Source organism: Tremella mesenterica (assembly GCF_000271645.1).
Source record: "Tremella mesenterica DSM 1558 unplaced genomic scaffold TREMEscaffold_18, whole genome shotgun sequence".
NCBI lineage: Eukaryota > Fungi > Basidiomycota > Tremellomycetes > Tremellales > Tremellaceae > Tremella > Tremella mesenterica.
Genome location: NW_006711242.1, coordinates 441,598 through 455,104, shown reverse-complemented (window position 1 = coordinate 455,104; position 13,507 = coordinate 441,598). Strand labels below are relative to the sequence as shown.

The following is a 13,507-nucleotide window of genomic DNA, read 5'->3' as shown; positions in this document are numbered from 1 at the left end:
TCTGTACACCATCGCACAACCAATGAGGAAGATGGCAACTACGACGCAGGCGAATACGTTGTAAGGTGCAATAGAGCCGTCTGGTTCTCGGTGAGGTGAAGCAAGACTTCCATTACGAGGTACGTGAATGTTCATTGAGAATGCGCCTGGGATGAGTTTTATGGTCTCGTTCTTGCATGGTGTCAAAACGGAGATGGCAGGATGAGGGATGTGGACGAGTTGAAGGAGAAAGTGAGAATGAGTAGGACGGATGAATGGTGCAAAGCAGAGATAGGTAAATGGAGTGAGCGAAGGTGGGAGTTTTTCCAAACAAGGATAAATATGAGGCACGGAGAGGAAGCTTAGCAACATGAAAGAAAACTCAACTCACCAATTACCAACATCATCGGTAGGATGGACATTGAAACCGTGGACAAAGCAAGGATAGCTTGGTCCGTTCCTCCTCGAGCGAAGGCAAAAGATACACGTAATTGTGATAAGTAGGCAGGTTGACAATGAGATAAAATGGCTTCGTAGTGATTCAAAGAGGTTTGTAGCAAGAGTACGTGGTCTGAGAGTTAGTGATGGATTCCACACATTCCCGCAATAACAGCCCCAGAATCTGACCGATTTTTGACTGGGTTTTTTCGAAACCCCTACGTCGCATTCTTCCGTGAAAGAAAGTATATCATCAAGGTCCAAGGGCGAGAGCGCGTGCACGGGTGGGTGTAAGTGTGATAGGCCGGTAGCGGGGAGAAGAATGAGGGGGAAATGGACAAGTACACAAATCCAACTCACCCTCCACATCCCCAATATACGCTTCAACACCTCCACCACTCTCCGTAGCTCTTTTCCTCAATTTACCAATCACCTGATGTTTCGCCCCCAATAACCTACTCAATCCAGTGACCAACCTCCTTGTATCCATAATCCTCCTCAACATCGTACTTCTGTCATATACGGCCTGAGCGATTTTTTCATGTTTCGGTCTTGTGGCTGATGAAGTGGGAAGAAAGAAAAGACGTAAGTAAGTGAAAACCAATTTGACTTTTAGTCCAAATTGTGTTTCTCCCTGCCCCTTTGTCATTTGTTCATTGCCATAATCCCGTGAGTTGTCGTCGTATCTTGTTTTCTTGTGTAGTTGCTTCGAAGGATGTAGTGAGAAGTGGGCAGTTTTGGGAGTGAATTTTGAGGTGACGTGGGTATGAAGGAATGACATTGGGGCATGTATGAAAGAAGAAGGTTTCAAGATGATAGGATCGACAGGGTTTGGATATTTATTTAACGTTGGGGAAGAAGGAATCAAAGTAGTTTCTGATTCTGCTGGTAAATGAAGATTACGATGAAGATTACGTGGATCTGTTGAAGGATCAATGGTCAAAGAATCAATTTCGTCAACTTCTCCATCTACGTATCTCACAAGAGGGAAGAAAGCGTCTACTATCGAATCGAGTAAACCATGAGCTATCCAATCGGAACCATGTTCTTCCGAGGCGAGGGAGAGGACTCGGTCTAGAACTCGTTTGGTATGTTTGGAGATGTCATCGTTGTGGAACTGTTTGTCAGTGGAGTGGTGGTAGGGACTGAGCTTGGGTCCGCTCCGAGGGGTGATACCGCTCTTTGGCCCCTCCCAGGACGGGATCCCGTATGTACGCAGGAAGGTTGAATTGGGAGGGAGGAATGGTGGACTGCGCGACGTCACGAGCAGAGGGTAACAAGACATGACATCGGTCCTTCCCCTCTTTGCGTAAGCAGACCGTGGGAAGAGATGTGACAGAAGTGATAAAAGTGATAAAAGGGGTCAAAGTAATGAGAGAGATGAGAGAGATGAGAGAGATGAACGTGATGAGATTGACAGGACGGTAAATCGAGATGGGTAGTAAAGAGGAAGAATATAATATGTAAACCAAGAAAAAACACCCAACTCACACTAACGATCCCATCTGCAAAAACGACCAAATAAACGTTTAATCCACCCACACCAAGACCTTCTAAACCTTCTTTCCCCGGATTATCCTCTATGATCTCTACTTTTTCACCAGATGAATTAGTTTTAATACCAGTCTTTAAACTCCTTCCCATACCCCAACCTCTTCTCCTACCTTCTTTCTTAACTTCTGTATCTTCTATTCTCTCTCTTGGACCTTGTTTCTCATCATCCATTTTGGCCTTCCTCAATTCTTCTGAATGTGGTGAAATGTCATATTGCCCAGAAGACTTCTTTCTGTTTGTCTCTACGTCATGATAATCTTTCTCCTCTGGTACGAAATTACCACCCGATTGTTCTCCCTGTAACTCAGATTGAGGGTTTGATGAGGTATTGGTTTGACATATAGGATTATTCACCTCGGTCTTTTGTTCAGAATTCGCCATCATCCGGATTGAAGGGACCTTCTCGTCCTTCACCTCGGGCTGTGAAATAGGATGAGACGAATCGACTTTCTCGGTTAATTGTTGAGAAGTAAGATCTTGAGGATTAACCATAGTATTAGAACTCGCTACACTTGTCGAACTTCCTCCTCCTGGTGTATATTTGAAATAACCTTCATCTAACGCTCTGACAACAACGAAATAATATCCTAATCTTTGAAAAGTATCAAGTTTCTCCCTTGGATCTTGTTGTAATACATCTTCCAAAGTGAGAGGATGAATAGATAATAATTCACCTAGATCTCGAAGATCTTGCCATGTAGGACAAGAAACGTCTAACCACCAACATCCTTTAGATCGATGTTTCTTCACCATATCGGTTTTTTGATGTGTTGTTCGATTTGAGATCCCTGATCTCGCTTGAGATTCCATTCTTGAGTTTTGATGATTCGCATTGATAAGAGATGAACGTTGAAAAGGTTGTTGTGTTGGTATTGAATATTCCGTTCGTATGACCCTTGAATTCCCTGCATATCCTATATTCGGTTCATCCCTCAAAGACCTCAGACTTGATGTGGAAGCAGAAGTGGACCTTGGTAATCCCATAAGATCCGAAACGCTCTTAGGTCTGATCATACTTTCTTCTTTCAATATTTGAACTCGAGGCATTCCTCTACCTGATCCAGCTCCTCGGTTCATAGGATTTATAAATGGTGTTGTTCTCTCCCCTCTTCCTCTCATCTCATCATTCCTTATATCTCTACCTTGTTCAGATTGATGTCTTGGTTTACTCCCTTTACCTCTCGTCTCTTCTGAATTCGCTCCTCTTCCTCTTCCCCTCTCTCTTCTGTCCGCCAAGTCCGTATCGGCCACCGATATCCCTGACTGGATCTTTGAGAATTCCCAATTCTCCCTCAAAGTCCTAATACGTCCCATAACCTCTTGTAGAGATACAGAGACGATGACCCTCTCTGGCGGATATCCTCCTTTCTCATTGTTATCCATCTCACTGGGATTCTCATCTCCTGATGTAACAGGGAATCCCAAACCCCTATCTTCTTGTCCTGGAGGAGGAGGTAACAACAAAACGAAACCTCTTTTCCTAGTTTTATATTCCCTTTTAGGTTTTTCGTCTTCAGTAGAAGCACTAGTACTTCTTGTTATCATTCTAGAAACTGACATTGACATTCTCTTTCTTTTTCTAGAATCATGAGAGTCTGTTGAAGAAGCACGTCTAACACCTATAACTTCTCCAACTCTACCAATAACTGCCATGGTGGCTTTACGTCCTCTTTCTAATCCTGAAGCCCATGAGGCGGAAGAAGAAGAAGAAGAAGAAGAACCGAATGTGATAGCGTCGTCATCGGTCATGTAGGGAGCTGGGGGTAGTGTGGGGTTTGAAAATGGATCAGAGGTTGCTCCTCTGTATAAATCTCCAGTATCGGTGTACCAACCTTGTTTAGAAGGACCAGGTGGATGGATGGTGTGTGAGTCATCTATGTTGAAATTATTGGTAAGATCTGGATTAGGATGATGGGAAGGAGGTCGATGACGACGTTTACGTCGGAGTCGAAGTGGGGTGAGAAGTTCCGCGAATTCAGGTTGGACATTGAGGATGGGAGAGTGAGTGAGGATGGGTGGAGGAGGATTGTGTGAAGCGGATAGATTGGAGGGATGTTCGGAAATGCCAAGAGAGGCTGTGTGAGTGGGGTGAGGATGAGGAGGGTAGGTATGTGAAGTAGTGTTGAGGTGGGTTGAGTTGGAAGCATTGACATCCTTAGTCACCTCATTTCGTGCATCTTGAGAACTCTGAGACTGTAGAGATGTATCAATTCGAGGCATAGGGAATCCAGAATCGGGAGAAGTATGTCCACCAGGGAGAGAAGAAGGAGGTGGGATGGTGGAAGGGATAGGTAATGGGAGGATGGAGGGAGTGGTGGAAGGGCAAGGCGATGTGTTGTGGGTCATTATTAGACGGGTTGATCTTGAATTCGGATGTCGACGAGGGTTCAACCGTCGTCCACTTGAATCAGACTAGTTAAGTGAAGAATCTCTCAAGGGAGTCTTGAATAGTCCTTGGAAGTTTTTCCCTTGAAAATCAACCCGATGTCCACTGCATCTCCCGTCCTGCAATCTTGGGGTAGAAGGGACCAAAAGGGACAGAGTCGAGTGAGGAGTCATGAATTCCGTCGATTAGTGATACCTCCAATTTGGTGACGTAATGAAGGTCGAGAACCACCAGAGATAGTAGACGATATAATATAGGTGGTTCACATGGATAAGTAGTGGTGGTGATAGAGAGTAGTAGTACTTAGTGGTGGTGAGGAAAAGAGGGAGAAGCAGGCAAGTTTGAGTAAATTTTGATTCCGTTACGCACGTTCTATCTATAGAACCACCTAAATTCTGGGCAAAAAAACACAAAAGGGTATTAAGCAATGACATGCATATGTCAAAGTGAGATGCAAAGTTATGTACATAGTATGATATACAGATGAGTCTTCGAAGATTATACAAGATGTAATGTAATGTATCGTAGATGAGATGCGCCCAGGGTAGGATGGTTGTAGTGACACTCGTACTGTATGTCGAACAAAGACAGTAATACTGGTGATTTTATGATAGAAAATGACTTGAAAGATAAGAAAGATGACAATTCAAACCCCATTAATCTCCTTTTCCACCCCAACTCTCAACCTCCTCCAATCTTCTTCCTTAAACTTTACCATATCACAAGCTTTCATAAATGTTTCAGGTAAGAACAAAGAATCTTGTGGTAAATCATTCAAATAATCTAAAACGTCTTGTTTCCTCTTGGGTAAACTCATGATTCTATCTCGAGAAAGGGTGAGGATGGTGAGTGCTGAGATTAACAAAAACCTTGGACCTTCACAGACGACTGCGTCTATTATACGTAATGTAGTTGGCCATGGTAGACATCGGATGAATATTTGAGTATACCATTTTTCTAGGAACATGATGGCTGGGTGTTAGCGTGATCGACATTGAATTTTCACATGTCGGGCATTTGAAAGGAACAGTCATTTTCCCGGGTCACGTTGTAGATTGACAAGTATCAAACATGTCGTGTGATGGAGTGACAAGTGTTCAACATGTCGCGTGATAGAGTGACAAGTGTTCAACATGTCATGTGATAGAGTGACGAGTATCACACACATCCTTTATCGAGTGATCAATCTTCCGGAAGGAAAGACGATTGACCGACCTGGGAAATGATGAATGACTAGGCCGTAGAGATAGTCAAGGGGAAGGGAAGAAGTAAAAGGATGATGGTTTCACACATGATAAAACAATATTGGAAGAAGGAAAAAGATACGCCTCAAGTTGAAAAATAAACTCACGTTCCAATCCTATTTCCTTAAACAACCCAGCTAAACCAACTTCACTACCATTCAAAACGATTTCAAAAACCATTATATCACCTTTCAAACCTGATTTTTCTTTAGAATAACAATCTTTTAAAACCCCATTGACAAAAGCTTGTAATAACCAAAAAGCTTCTTCAGCCACACAATGTATTAAAAACATTCCACCCAACAAAGATAATTGAGGTTTATAATTTGAAAAGGTAGAAGTTGCTCTCAAGATATTTCTCAAATCTATCATTCCGTCTGAAGTCGATTCGGAGAAAAGAGAATGATCAGGAAAAGCTTTTTTAATATCGTATTCTATTTGTTGATCGATAAAACCTTTATCATGTTCTAATAATTCTTGATATAATCCTTTTCTTCTAGCTATCATTTGAGAAGAAAGAAACCATGTCCAAACTCTACCTCTTAAACTTGAAGGAATACCATTTTCAAGTACTAATTTTCGGATTTTACGTGGTACGGATATGTAATTGAATGATGAAGAAGAAGAAGAAGGAGAAGAAGAAGAGGGAGAAGAAGTGGTGGATATTATTGTCAACCATTTAGACTCGGATTGGCGATGATCATCAGGTGAAGAACGATTCATGAATATTTCAGGAACAGGTGATTTATCTCTTAAAAACCCCCATTCATCCGTTTCGTCTCGAAGTCGAAGTGATAAATTACTTATTTGACTCGTTATGGTTATCATCGTATTTGCTCTTTCTAATCCTGGACGAGTGTGATTCCCATCAACGTCACCAGAAGAACCAGAAGGACCTGATGATGAACCATTTTGCTGCGAAGAGGAATGACCAGAGTGTTGAGGAGTCTGAGTGAGATGATGTTGGCCTTGAGAGGAAGGATTTGAATTTTGAGCCGCAAGATGAGAACTCGTTCCAAGGTGAAGATTATTTGGAGAGATGTGTCGATCCAACTGATCAAAAGAAGTCGAACCAACTAGATTCGACGAAAAATCAGGTTCAGAATTACTTCCAGACAACCCCTTTTTAGGTTGAACCAACTCAAAATCCATTCCATTTTCTTTAACAGTATCTTCGAAATCTTTGTACGAAACAGGACTCGGCAAAGCTCTGACACTTTTTCTTGGTGTTCTAGAAGATTTTGAAGAAAATGAAAAACTTGATGATCTGGCAGATGGAGGTGGTAATGAATTTGAAGATTCGTTTGAGAAGAACGTAGAAGTTGATGATGGTGGTGGTTGGAATGAAGAATTGGAGAATGTTGAGATTGCCGATGTGGACGTTTTCGAAATGGGTGTAGGACGTTTACGTGGAGAAGTACGATTTCCTGGATTTGAAGGTTTAGTTATGAAAGGAGAATCTAATAGTTGAGGTGATGAATTAGGAAGAGGTGGAGTGAAGGCATCGTTTTTAGTTGAAGGATTCTCATCTTGTGTGTGTGTTATAGTTACGCTAGGTGATGGAATAGGTATAGGCCCGACATCGATAGTTACATTTTGAGATGTTGGGTTGGAAGATGTGATAGGAGAAGGTAGAGGAGGATGACTTGATTCTTTTTTCCCGAACAAACTTTTCTTTCCTTGGGTAGGTAATGAAAGAGGGGTTTGTAACGTGGTAGGTATTGGAGGTACGATTTGAGTATTTTTTGTGGATGGAGATGTATGATCTCTTTTCACTTTACCTACTGCTTTTGCTACTGCTGCGGAGAATGATCTAGCCCGAGGGCGATTGTTAACAGGTGTAATAGGTGTAGAAACGGACCGACTTGTATTTCGAGGAGGTAACGTAGTTGGTGTTGCGATAACTTGAGATTTCTGATCGGACGAAATTGGAATGTTCTGCCTCGGCAAGGATTGTACTGGTGTGGAAGTGGTATGACTGGTTGTTCTAGGTGGTAATGCAATCGTTGAAGTGTTTTGACTGATATTCCTATTCGGTAAAGTTGGAGTAACGAAGGAATGCGATTGAGGTGTTGACACTGGCGGGGATTTTAAATCAGATCTAGGGATTGGAGAAGTTGCACTTCTACGTGGAACAGATCTAGGTGTAGTACCTTTCGTTTGTGAAGAACCAGGTGAGGTGACATTCTCTCCTGATACAGAATCGGAAAGATCATTCCTCTGCGCGGAAGATGTCGTCGAATGGTTCACCAAAGTCACAGATGGTCGAACATCCGATATCGGGATAGGAGAGGTAGCACTTCGTCGTGGAACAGGTACAGGAATAGGAGAAGTAAGACTCCTCTGTGGCATAGGGAATCTAGATTGATCCGACATCATCAACAAATCGTCTCCTAGAGGACTAGGACTCGTAGCTCTTCCAAGATCAGCAGTATGTGTATGTGTATGTCCATCTCTAGATCCATGTCCAGAACCCTTACTTTGTCCATTTGAAGTAGATGGTAATCCCAAGCCTAATCCGGTAGGTAAAGCAGAAGGCATTCCTGCTCCTCCTACTAAAAAAGTGATGGGAACAGGACCTCTGGAAGTAGATAAATCAGCTTCGATCCGACCTACCAACGTCATTCCTGGTGTGGAAGCTGATCGATGAGCTTGGACGGCATGTCGGGTAGCTGTGATGCTACTTGGCGAAGACGAGTTAGGGGACCAGGGGCGATGACCAGGAGAAGGGGAGGGGTTGGCTGACAACAGTGGCGTCACGTTGGGATCTAGATTCGGAGAGAGATGTGCGTTCGGTGTCCGATCTACTTTCGGAGAAAGATGGTGGTTCGGAGATGCATCCAAAGTTGGTAAAACCGCCCGGTAGTGGGGTGAACCAGTGGAGAGGATATGTTGAGGATCGGGATGGGGTAAGTCGCTCGATGAGATGTCCGAGTCCAGTGGAGGAGATAGATGTATGTCAATACTAGGGGACAGCTTGGAATGTACAAGAGGCATGGGAGATGGTAAGAGACCAGAGGAGTGATCAAGTTCATTCTTCGAGAATGATTCCACAGTGCTAGTGGCGGAGATTTCATTTTGAGAGAAAGACTCTGATGTTGAAGTTGAAGGGGCGATAACGGGAGTACGAGTCAAATATTCGTCACTTGTCGCATGAGGGGTTTCCAAGATGGTAGATTGATCTGATTCTTCATTACCGTCTGGGGATCGAGATGGGATAGAGTCATCACCATCTGGGAATGGGGAGGTAATAGAATCGTTGCCACCGGGAGACACGTCGATTTGTTCGAAATCCACAGGGGACTCTTGTGAATGCACCCTCACCATAGAGTGCTCCACAGTCACGTTATCGGCTGGACTGGAGAGCGACGTGACGATTTTGGCGTCGTCTGGTGGATGATGCCGGGTAAGTTCAGCCCGTTCAGGGGGCGAAATCTCATCGTCGATCGAAGTTGGTTCGTCGGTGATTATCCGTAGATGTCCTCTCATCACTTCGTTTTTGCCTGGAGCACGGGGGGACTCGGATTTGAGCGATTCGGGAGTTTGTTGAGAGTTGGCAGATTGGTCGACATCCTCCAGCTGATCCTCGCCCTCTCGTACGATCTCTGCTTCTGGCAGATTGATATGAGGAGGGGTAATTTCAATTTCCAACGAAGGAATTGGAGGTATCTCCTCTGATGCGACCGCCTCCGGTTTGAGATATGTATCATCCCTAGACATTTGTCTTCTGACTCTCATCCTTAGCAACTCCGCTACCAATTGATCTTCAGCCAATCCCATATCATCCTCCACTTCTTCTTCCGGGAGATCAAGACTGTTGATACTGATTGAACTCAACGGTCTATGTTCTCCACTGTGTAGGTCCCCCATCTGTGCATGTCCTCCATCCAGTTTACCAATCATCTCCTCTGATGTTCCTCCATCGACGTGTTGATCATTGAACCCATTCTCCGAATGCCTGTCCGAGCTGACAGGTCTATCAGGACCATTCATTTCAACACCCACCGGTTTCCTCCTAGGTGGTCGAGGTGGCGTATCGATATTACGAGATTCTTGAACATTCTCGGGATCTGGGAGATTCCTCAAAGCTTCTAAAGCGTGAAAAGTGATTTCTTTCCCGTTGGGTTGTAAAGTCGCACGTTTCCCCATACTTTGTCTTCTGATATACATACTTTCCCTAGCGTAATCATCATATATATCCCAATCTTGTGATTTATCACTTTCCTCATCTGAAGGAGAAGTCGTGGTTGATCTGACAGACTGAGGGTTATGGCGATAAGACGCACTCATATGAGATGTTTGTGAAGTATGTGTGTCTTGGATATATCAGCTATACATTGCGATCAAATTAGCTCACCTTGGAGTTCTTCAAATTGAGAATCATGATCATCTTCTGAATCACCCCTCGAAGCCATCATGAAACCTCCTATCCCACCCAATGCGTCGCTACTTGCGGACGAGAAAGTCGAGTCACGATTTCTTGGATTCCTCGTGACTTGGTGTCCCGCTACTTCCTTATTGTTTCGCTCTCGGATCATAGCGGGGTCAGAGATGTCATTGTATGAAGGGTGATTCTTCACTCCAAAATATCCATCGGCCTCCGCTCCCCGATGATATTGAGGACTATGGACCGAAGGGGAATATAAAGGTGATTCCAAGTCGAACGGACCGGAAGCACGATGAGGAGATCTATTAGGGATATCAAGTTCCAATAAATCATGATCGACGTGTTCCTCTCGACGAAATCTCTTAGACTCGGGGGTGGGTTTAAGAGCATCCGTCGTTCCCGGGTTGACATCGTGAGGGCTGTGATGAAAGGCGCCTTCAAGATTCGTAGGCTTGACATGAGGAGGTGATGGATTCGCGAGGGGAACAGGAGAAGAGATATGGTCGTCAAGTTGTGGAAGATGAATATGATTGGTTGGTGGAGATGGTGAAACCACTACCGTCCTTAAACCAGTAGGATGATCAGGTGATATAGAAGTTGATCCAGCTAAAGAAAGTATTCGTAAACCATCTTTTCTAGCCCATCCTACTACACCTTCACAAGAAGCCAATAGGATATCTCCCAAGTCACGAAGAAGGACGAGAGTATCGTTTTTGATGTACATCAACTGATCGGGCGCTTCAGCGACACAATCTACAAGACTGTTTTGGGTCAGTCAATATCTTACACTCTGTCTCATCTCGCCACATGTAACTCCTATCCTCTTATACCCCCCTTCTCCACGGTATTCAGCTACTAGTAAAGGTTTGGTCGAGTAAGAAGCGGGGCGAGGGGGGAATGTTAACATATGGGGAAAGGATGAAGAGGGGAGAGAGACGGGGTGAGGAAGGACTAACGCTATGGCTTCTCCTATTCCACCTCTTGCAGCCAATGCCGCCAGCTGGTTCAGTTCTCTCGGATCGAGGTATGACATGGTATAGAGTGATATCAGGATATCAAAAGGGAAGAATACTAATCATGAGGTGGTAGTAGGGAGGAGGAGTAGTGGTGATATAGTAGTCTCGTTGGAGAAAGACGTCGACTTTTTGGTCAACTTGGCAACGACGCGTCCCAGGTCCAAATGGGGAAATTGGGTTATTAGCGGAAGCAAAACCTCAAGTATTAGGATTTTCAAAACTTAATCCTAATGATCCTTATTACTAGGTAATCTAAAATACTAATCACCCCTTGCATCTCTTCTTCACTATACCACTGTATCCCCCGGCTGTGGGCCTGTGTTAGGTCTTAAAGGCTCCGCGGGCCTATCCCTACAGCATCCTCCCCCTCCCGTCTGAAACTACCAACCACCACCAATGTCCAGTCTGATACCAAGTACAAATGAGATAACCCCAACCGTCACTCACGAGTCGACAGACAACTCAGAAATGAGCGATGATGGGGAGGACGATCTGAGAGATGTGTTCAAGTTGATGTATGATGATGCAGACTGGGAATCCATCTCAGAGGTAAGTCCAACTCCCCAAGTCCTCGCTCCTGTTCCCACCTCCATCCTGTCAGTCATATATATAAAGTATATCTAGCGGTATATCCGACAGAGGCCTTCACCCTCAAGGATTGTCTGGTAACTGATGTTCAGGAGGAACCTCCCGAAATTGAAATTGTCGAGCATACCCTCTCACCCCCTTCTGAGAGATACACCAAAGTCAGTCTGTCCTTTGCGACACGATCATATGTTCCTTACTAACCCACAAGAAACGTCTCTTCTCTCAAATTGATACCCTCCTGTACCCATCCCACCCACAAACTCATATTTACCCCTCCCCTCCTCCACGCTCACCGACAATCTACCTCAGCACCCAAATTCCACCTCAACTCCCACCTACCAGCTTTCTCCCTTTCTCTCCTCTGGCCCTTCTTGCCCGATTGAGAACATTCACCCCGTCAACATTTTCCATCGACACTTCCCCTCTCGACTCGTTGAATTTCAGTTTGAGAGGCTGGACGGCGGATACTCTGCACAGTGTGAAATGCCAACAATGTGGGATGGTGTGGGATCTTAAAGGTGTGGAGGAGATTGCGGATGATAGAATTAGGAGGGAGGTTGTGAGGAGATTGGCAAAAGGGCTGAGTGAGAGACATAAGAGAGGATGTGGGTGGAGGTATATGAGTAGTCCTAGTGAGTTCGGAACCTCTCATGTTCTTACCTCGTCTCTCTGTCCCATTTCGCTCGTTAGGGTCTGAGGTTTCCCATCCCTGCTGCTTGTCCCGCACGAAGTTTCACTGTGAAGCTGCTTGTTCTTGTCATTATGACTTGGCTCGGATATCCATGCTGTTGTTCGTCAACTTGGACTCTGATCGCGAAATATCCAGAGAAAGAAAGCTCATGGTAGTGGCTATGCATGGGCAGATACGACGATTACTTCATCCCTTACTCTCCTCTAGTCTTGTCCCTTTAGCCTCGCATATACAAACATGTCTTTCGTCCGGTATCCAATGGACTTGTCCTCTTGTGAGTCTTCAACCGAATCACAATACTTGTTGTTGATGTGAAGGGGGAAAAACAACTCTTGGTTCTCACATCTACACTCCTGCACCATCAGTCATCTTCCTCCTCAACATCTTCTTCATCACCACCACCGTCTTCCCCTTCTTCACCATTACCAATCCGTTCCCCCTCCCCTTCCTCTATTGTAACCACGTCTACAAACCCTCTTGCAGAACAAACTCCAAACCCTCAACCCCATCCATCAAAACCCTCAAACACCTCCATCACCCCTTTAGCAGCAGCTATGTCCCTATTCGGTTGGTATCCCTATTCCCCCAATTCACCCCCTATAGCCAATCCCAGTGCCCCACCGTCTGATATGGTCTGGTGTAGGATCTGTACCCGTCGAGTAGGATTGTGGGTTTTTTCACAAGGTAGAACGTTTGATTTGGTCAGTGAACATTTGAAGTGGTGTCCTCTAGGTCTGAGCGGGATTGAGAGAGTCTCATCGGATGTGGACAATGGTTCATTCCGACTGGATCGAACCACGGAAAGTGTGTCTCGGGGAAGTATGAGAACAGAGTCGGTGGTTACTCGGGATGGTGTGGATTTGGTGGGCGGGGATGAAGGAGGTGGGGAGATGAGTGGGAGTAGATGGTGGGAAAGAGAAGGGAGTGGGTTGTCGAGAACAACAATGAGGGGGAGAGAATTGCATTTGGAAGTCAGCGATAGGATAGAGAAGAAACGTTGGAGAAGAGCTTGATTTATGCATATCACTTTGAATTTTGAACCCATCTTCTACTCATACCTTATCTCTATCGTATACATTTCAAACTTTGACTTGGCATCTATAACTACACTTGAGATAATCATGATCGATGTTTCACAACATTTGCTTCAGTTGAGTACGATGTCACTTTCTGAATTTGACATTTCAACTTTTAGCATTTGTACTTCAACTCGTCAGGTTTGTT

At 44.6% G+C, this 13,507-nt stretch overlaps 3 protein-coding genes across 3 annotated transcripts; 1 reads left to right on the top strand and 2 right to left on the bottom strand.

Annotated features, from left to right (window-relative positions):
• Window positions 1-6: 6 nt before the first annotated feature.
• Window positions 7-4,191, bottom strand: TREMEDRAFT_35729 (uncharacterized protein; the record flags this gene model as incomplete). Its single annotated transcript, XM_007008058.1, has 7 exons — window positions 7-146; window positions 371-550; window positions 778-1,103; window positions 1,266-1,534; window positions 1,909-2,112; window positions 2,326-2,715; window positions 2,866-4,191. Coding segments are annotated over 7 exons (2,835 nt in total), but the record flags the coding sequence as incomplete, so codon positions are not given.
• An 812-nt stretch (window positions 4,192-5,003) lies between these two features.
• Window positions 5,004-11,021, bottom strand: TREMEDRAFT_66099 (uncharacterized protein; the record flags this gene model as incomplete). The annotated part of the gene is made up of 4 exons (XM_007008160.1): window positions 5,004-5,329; window positions 5,709-9,917; window positions 9,959-10,749; window positions 10,945-11,021. The coding sequence occupies 4 exons, from the start codon at window positions 11,019-11,021 to the stop codon at window positions 5,004-5,006; spliced, it is 5,403 nt and encodes a 1,800-aa protein (XP_007008222.1).
• A 379-nt stretch (window positions 11,022-11,400) lies between these two features.
• On the top strand, window positions 11,401-13,319 carry TREMEDRAFT_72508 (uncharacterized protein; the record flags this gene model as incomplete). The annotated part of the gene is made up of 6 exons (XM_007008159.1): window positions 11,401-11,553; window positions 11,685-11,750; window positions 11,801-12,224; window positions 12,439-12,534; window positions 12,767-13,087; window positions 13,188-13,319. The coding sequence occupies 6 exons, from the start codon at window positions 11,401-11,403 to the stop codon at window positions 13,229-13,231; spliced, it is 1,104 nt and encodes a 367-aa protein (XP_007008221.1). The 3' UTR covers window positions 13,232-13,319.
• Between the last annotated feature and the right edge of the window lie 188 nt (window positions 13,320-13,507).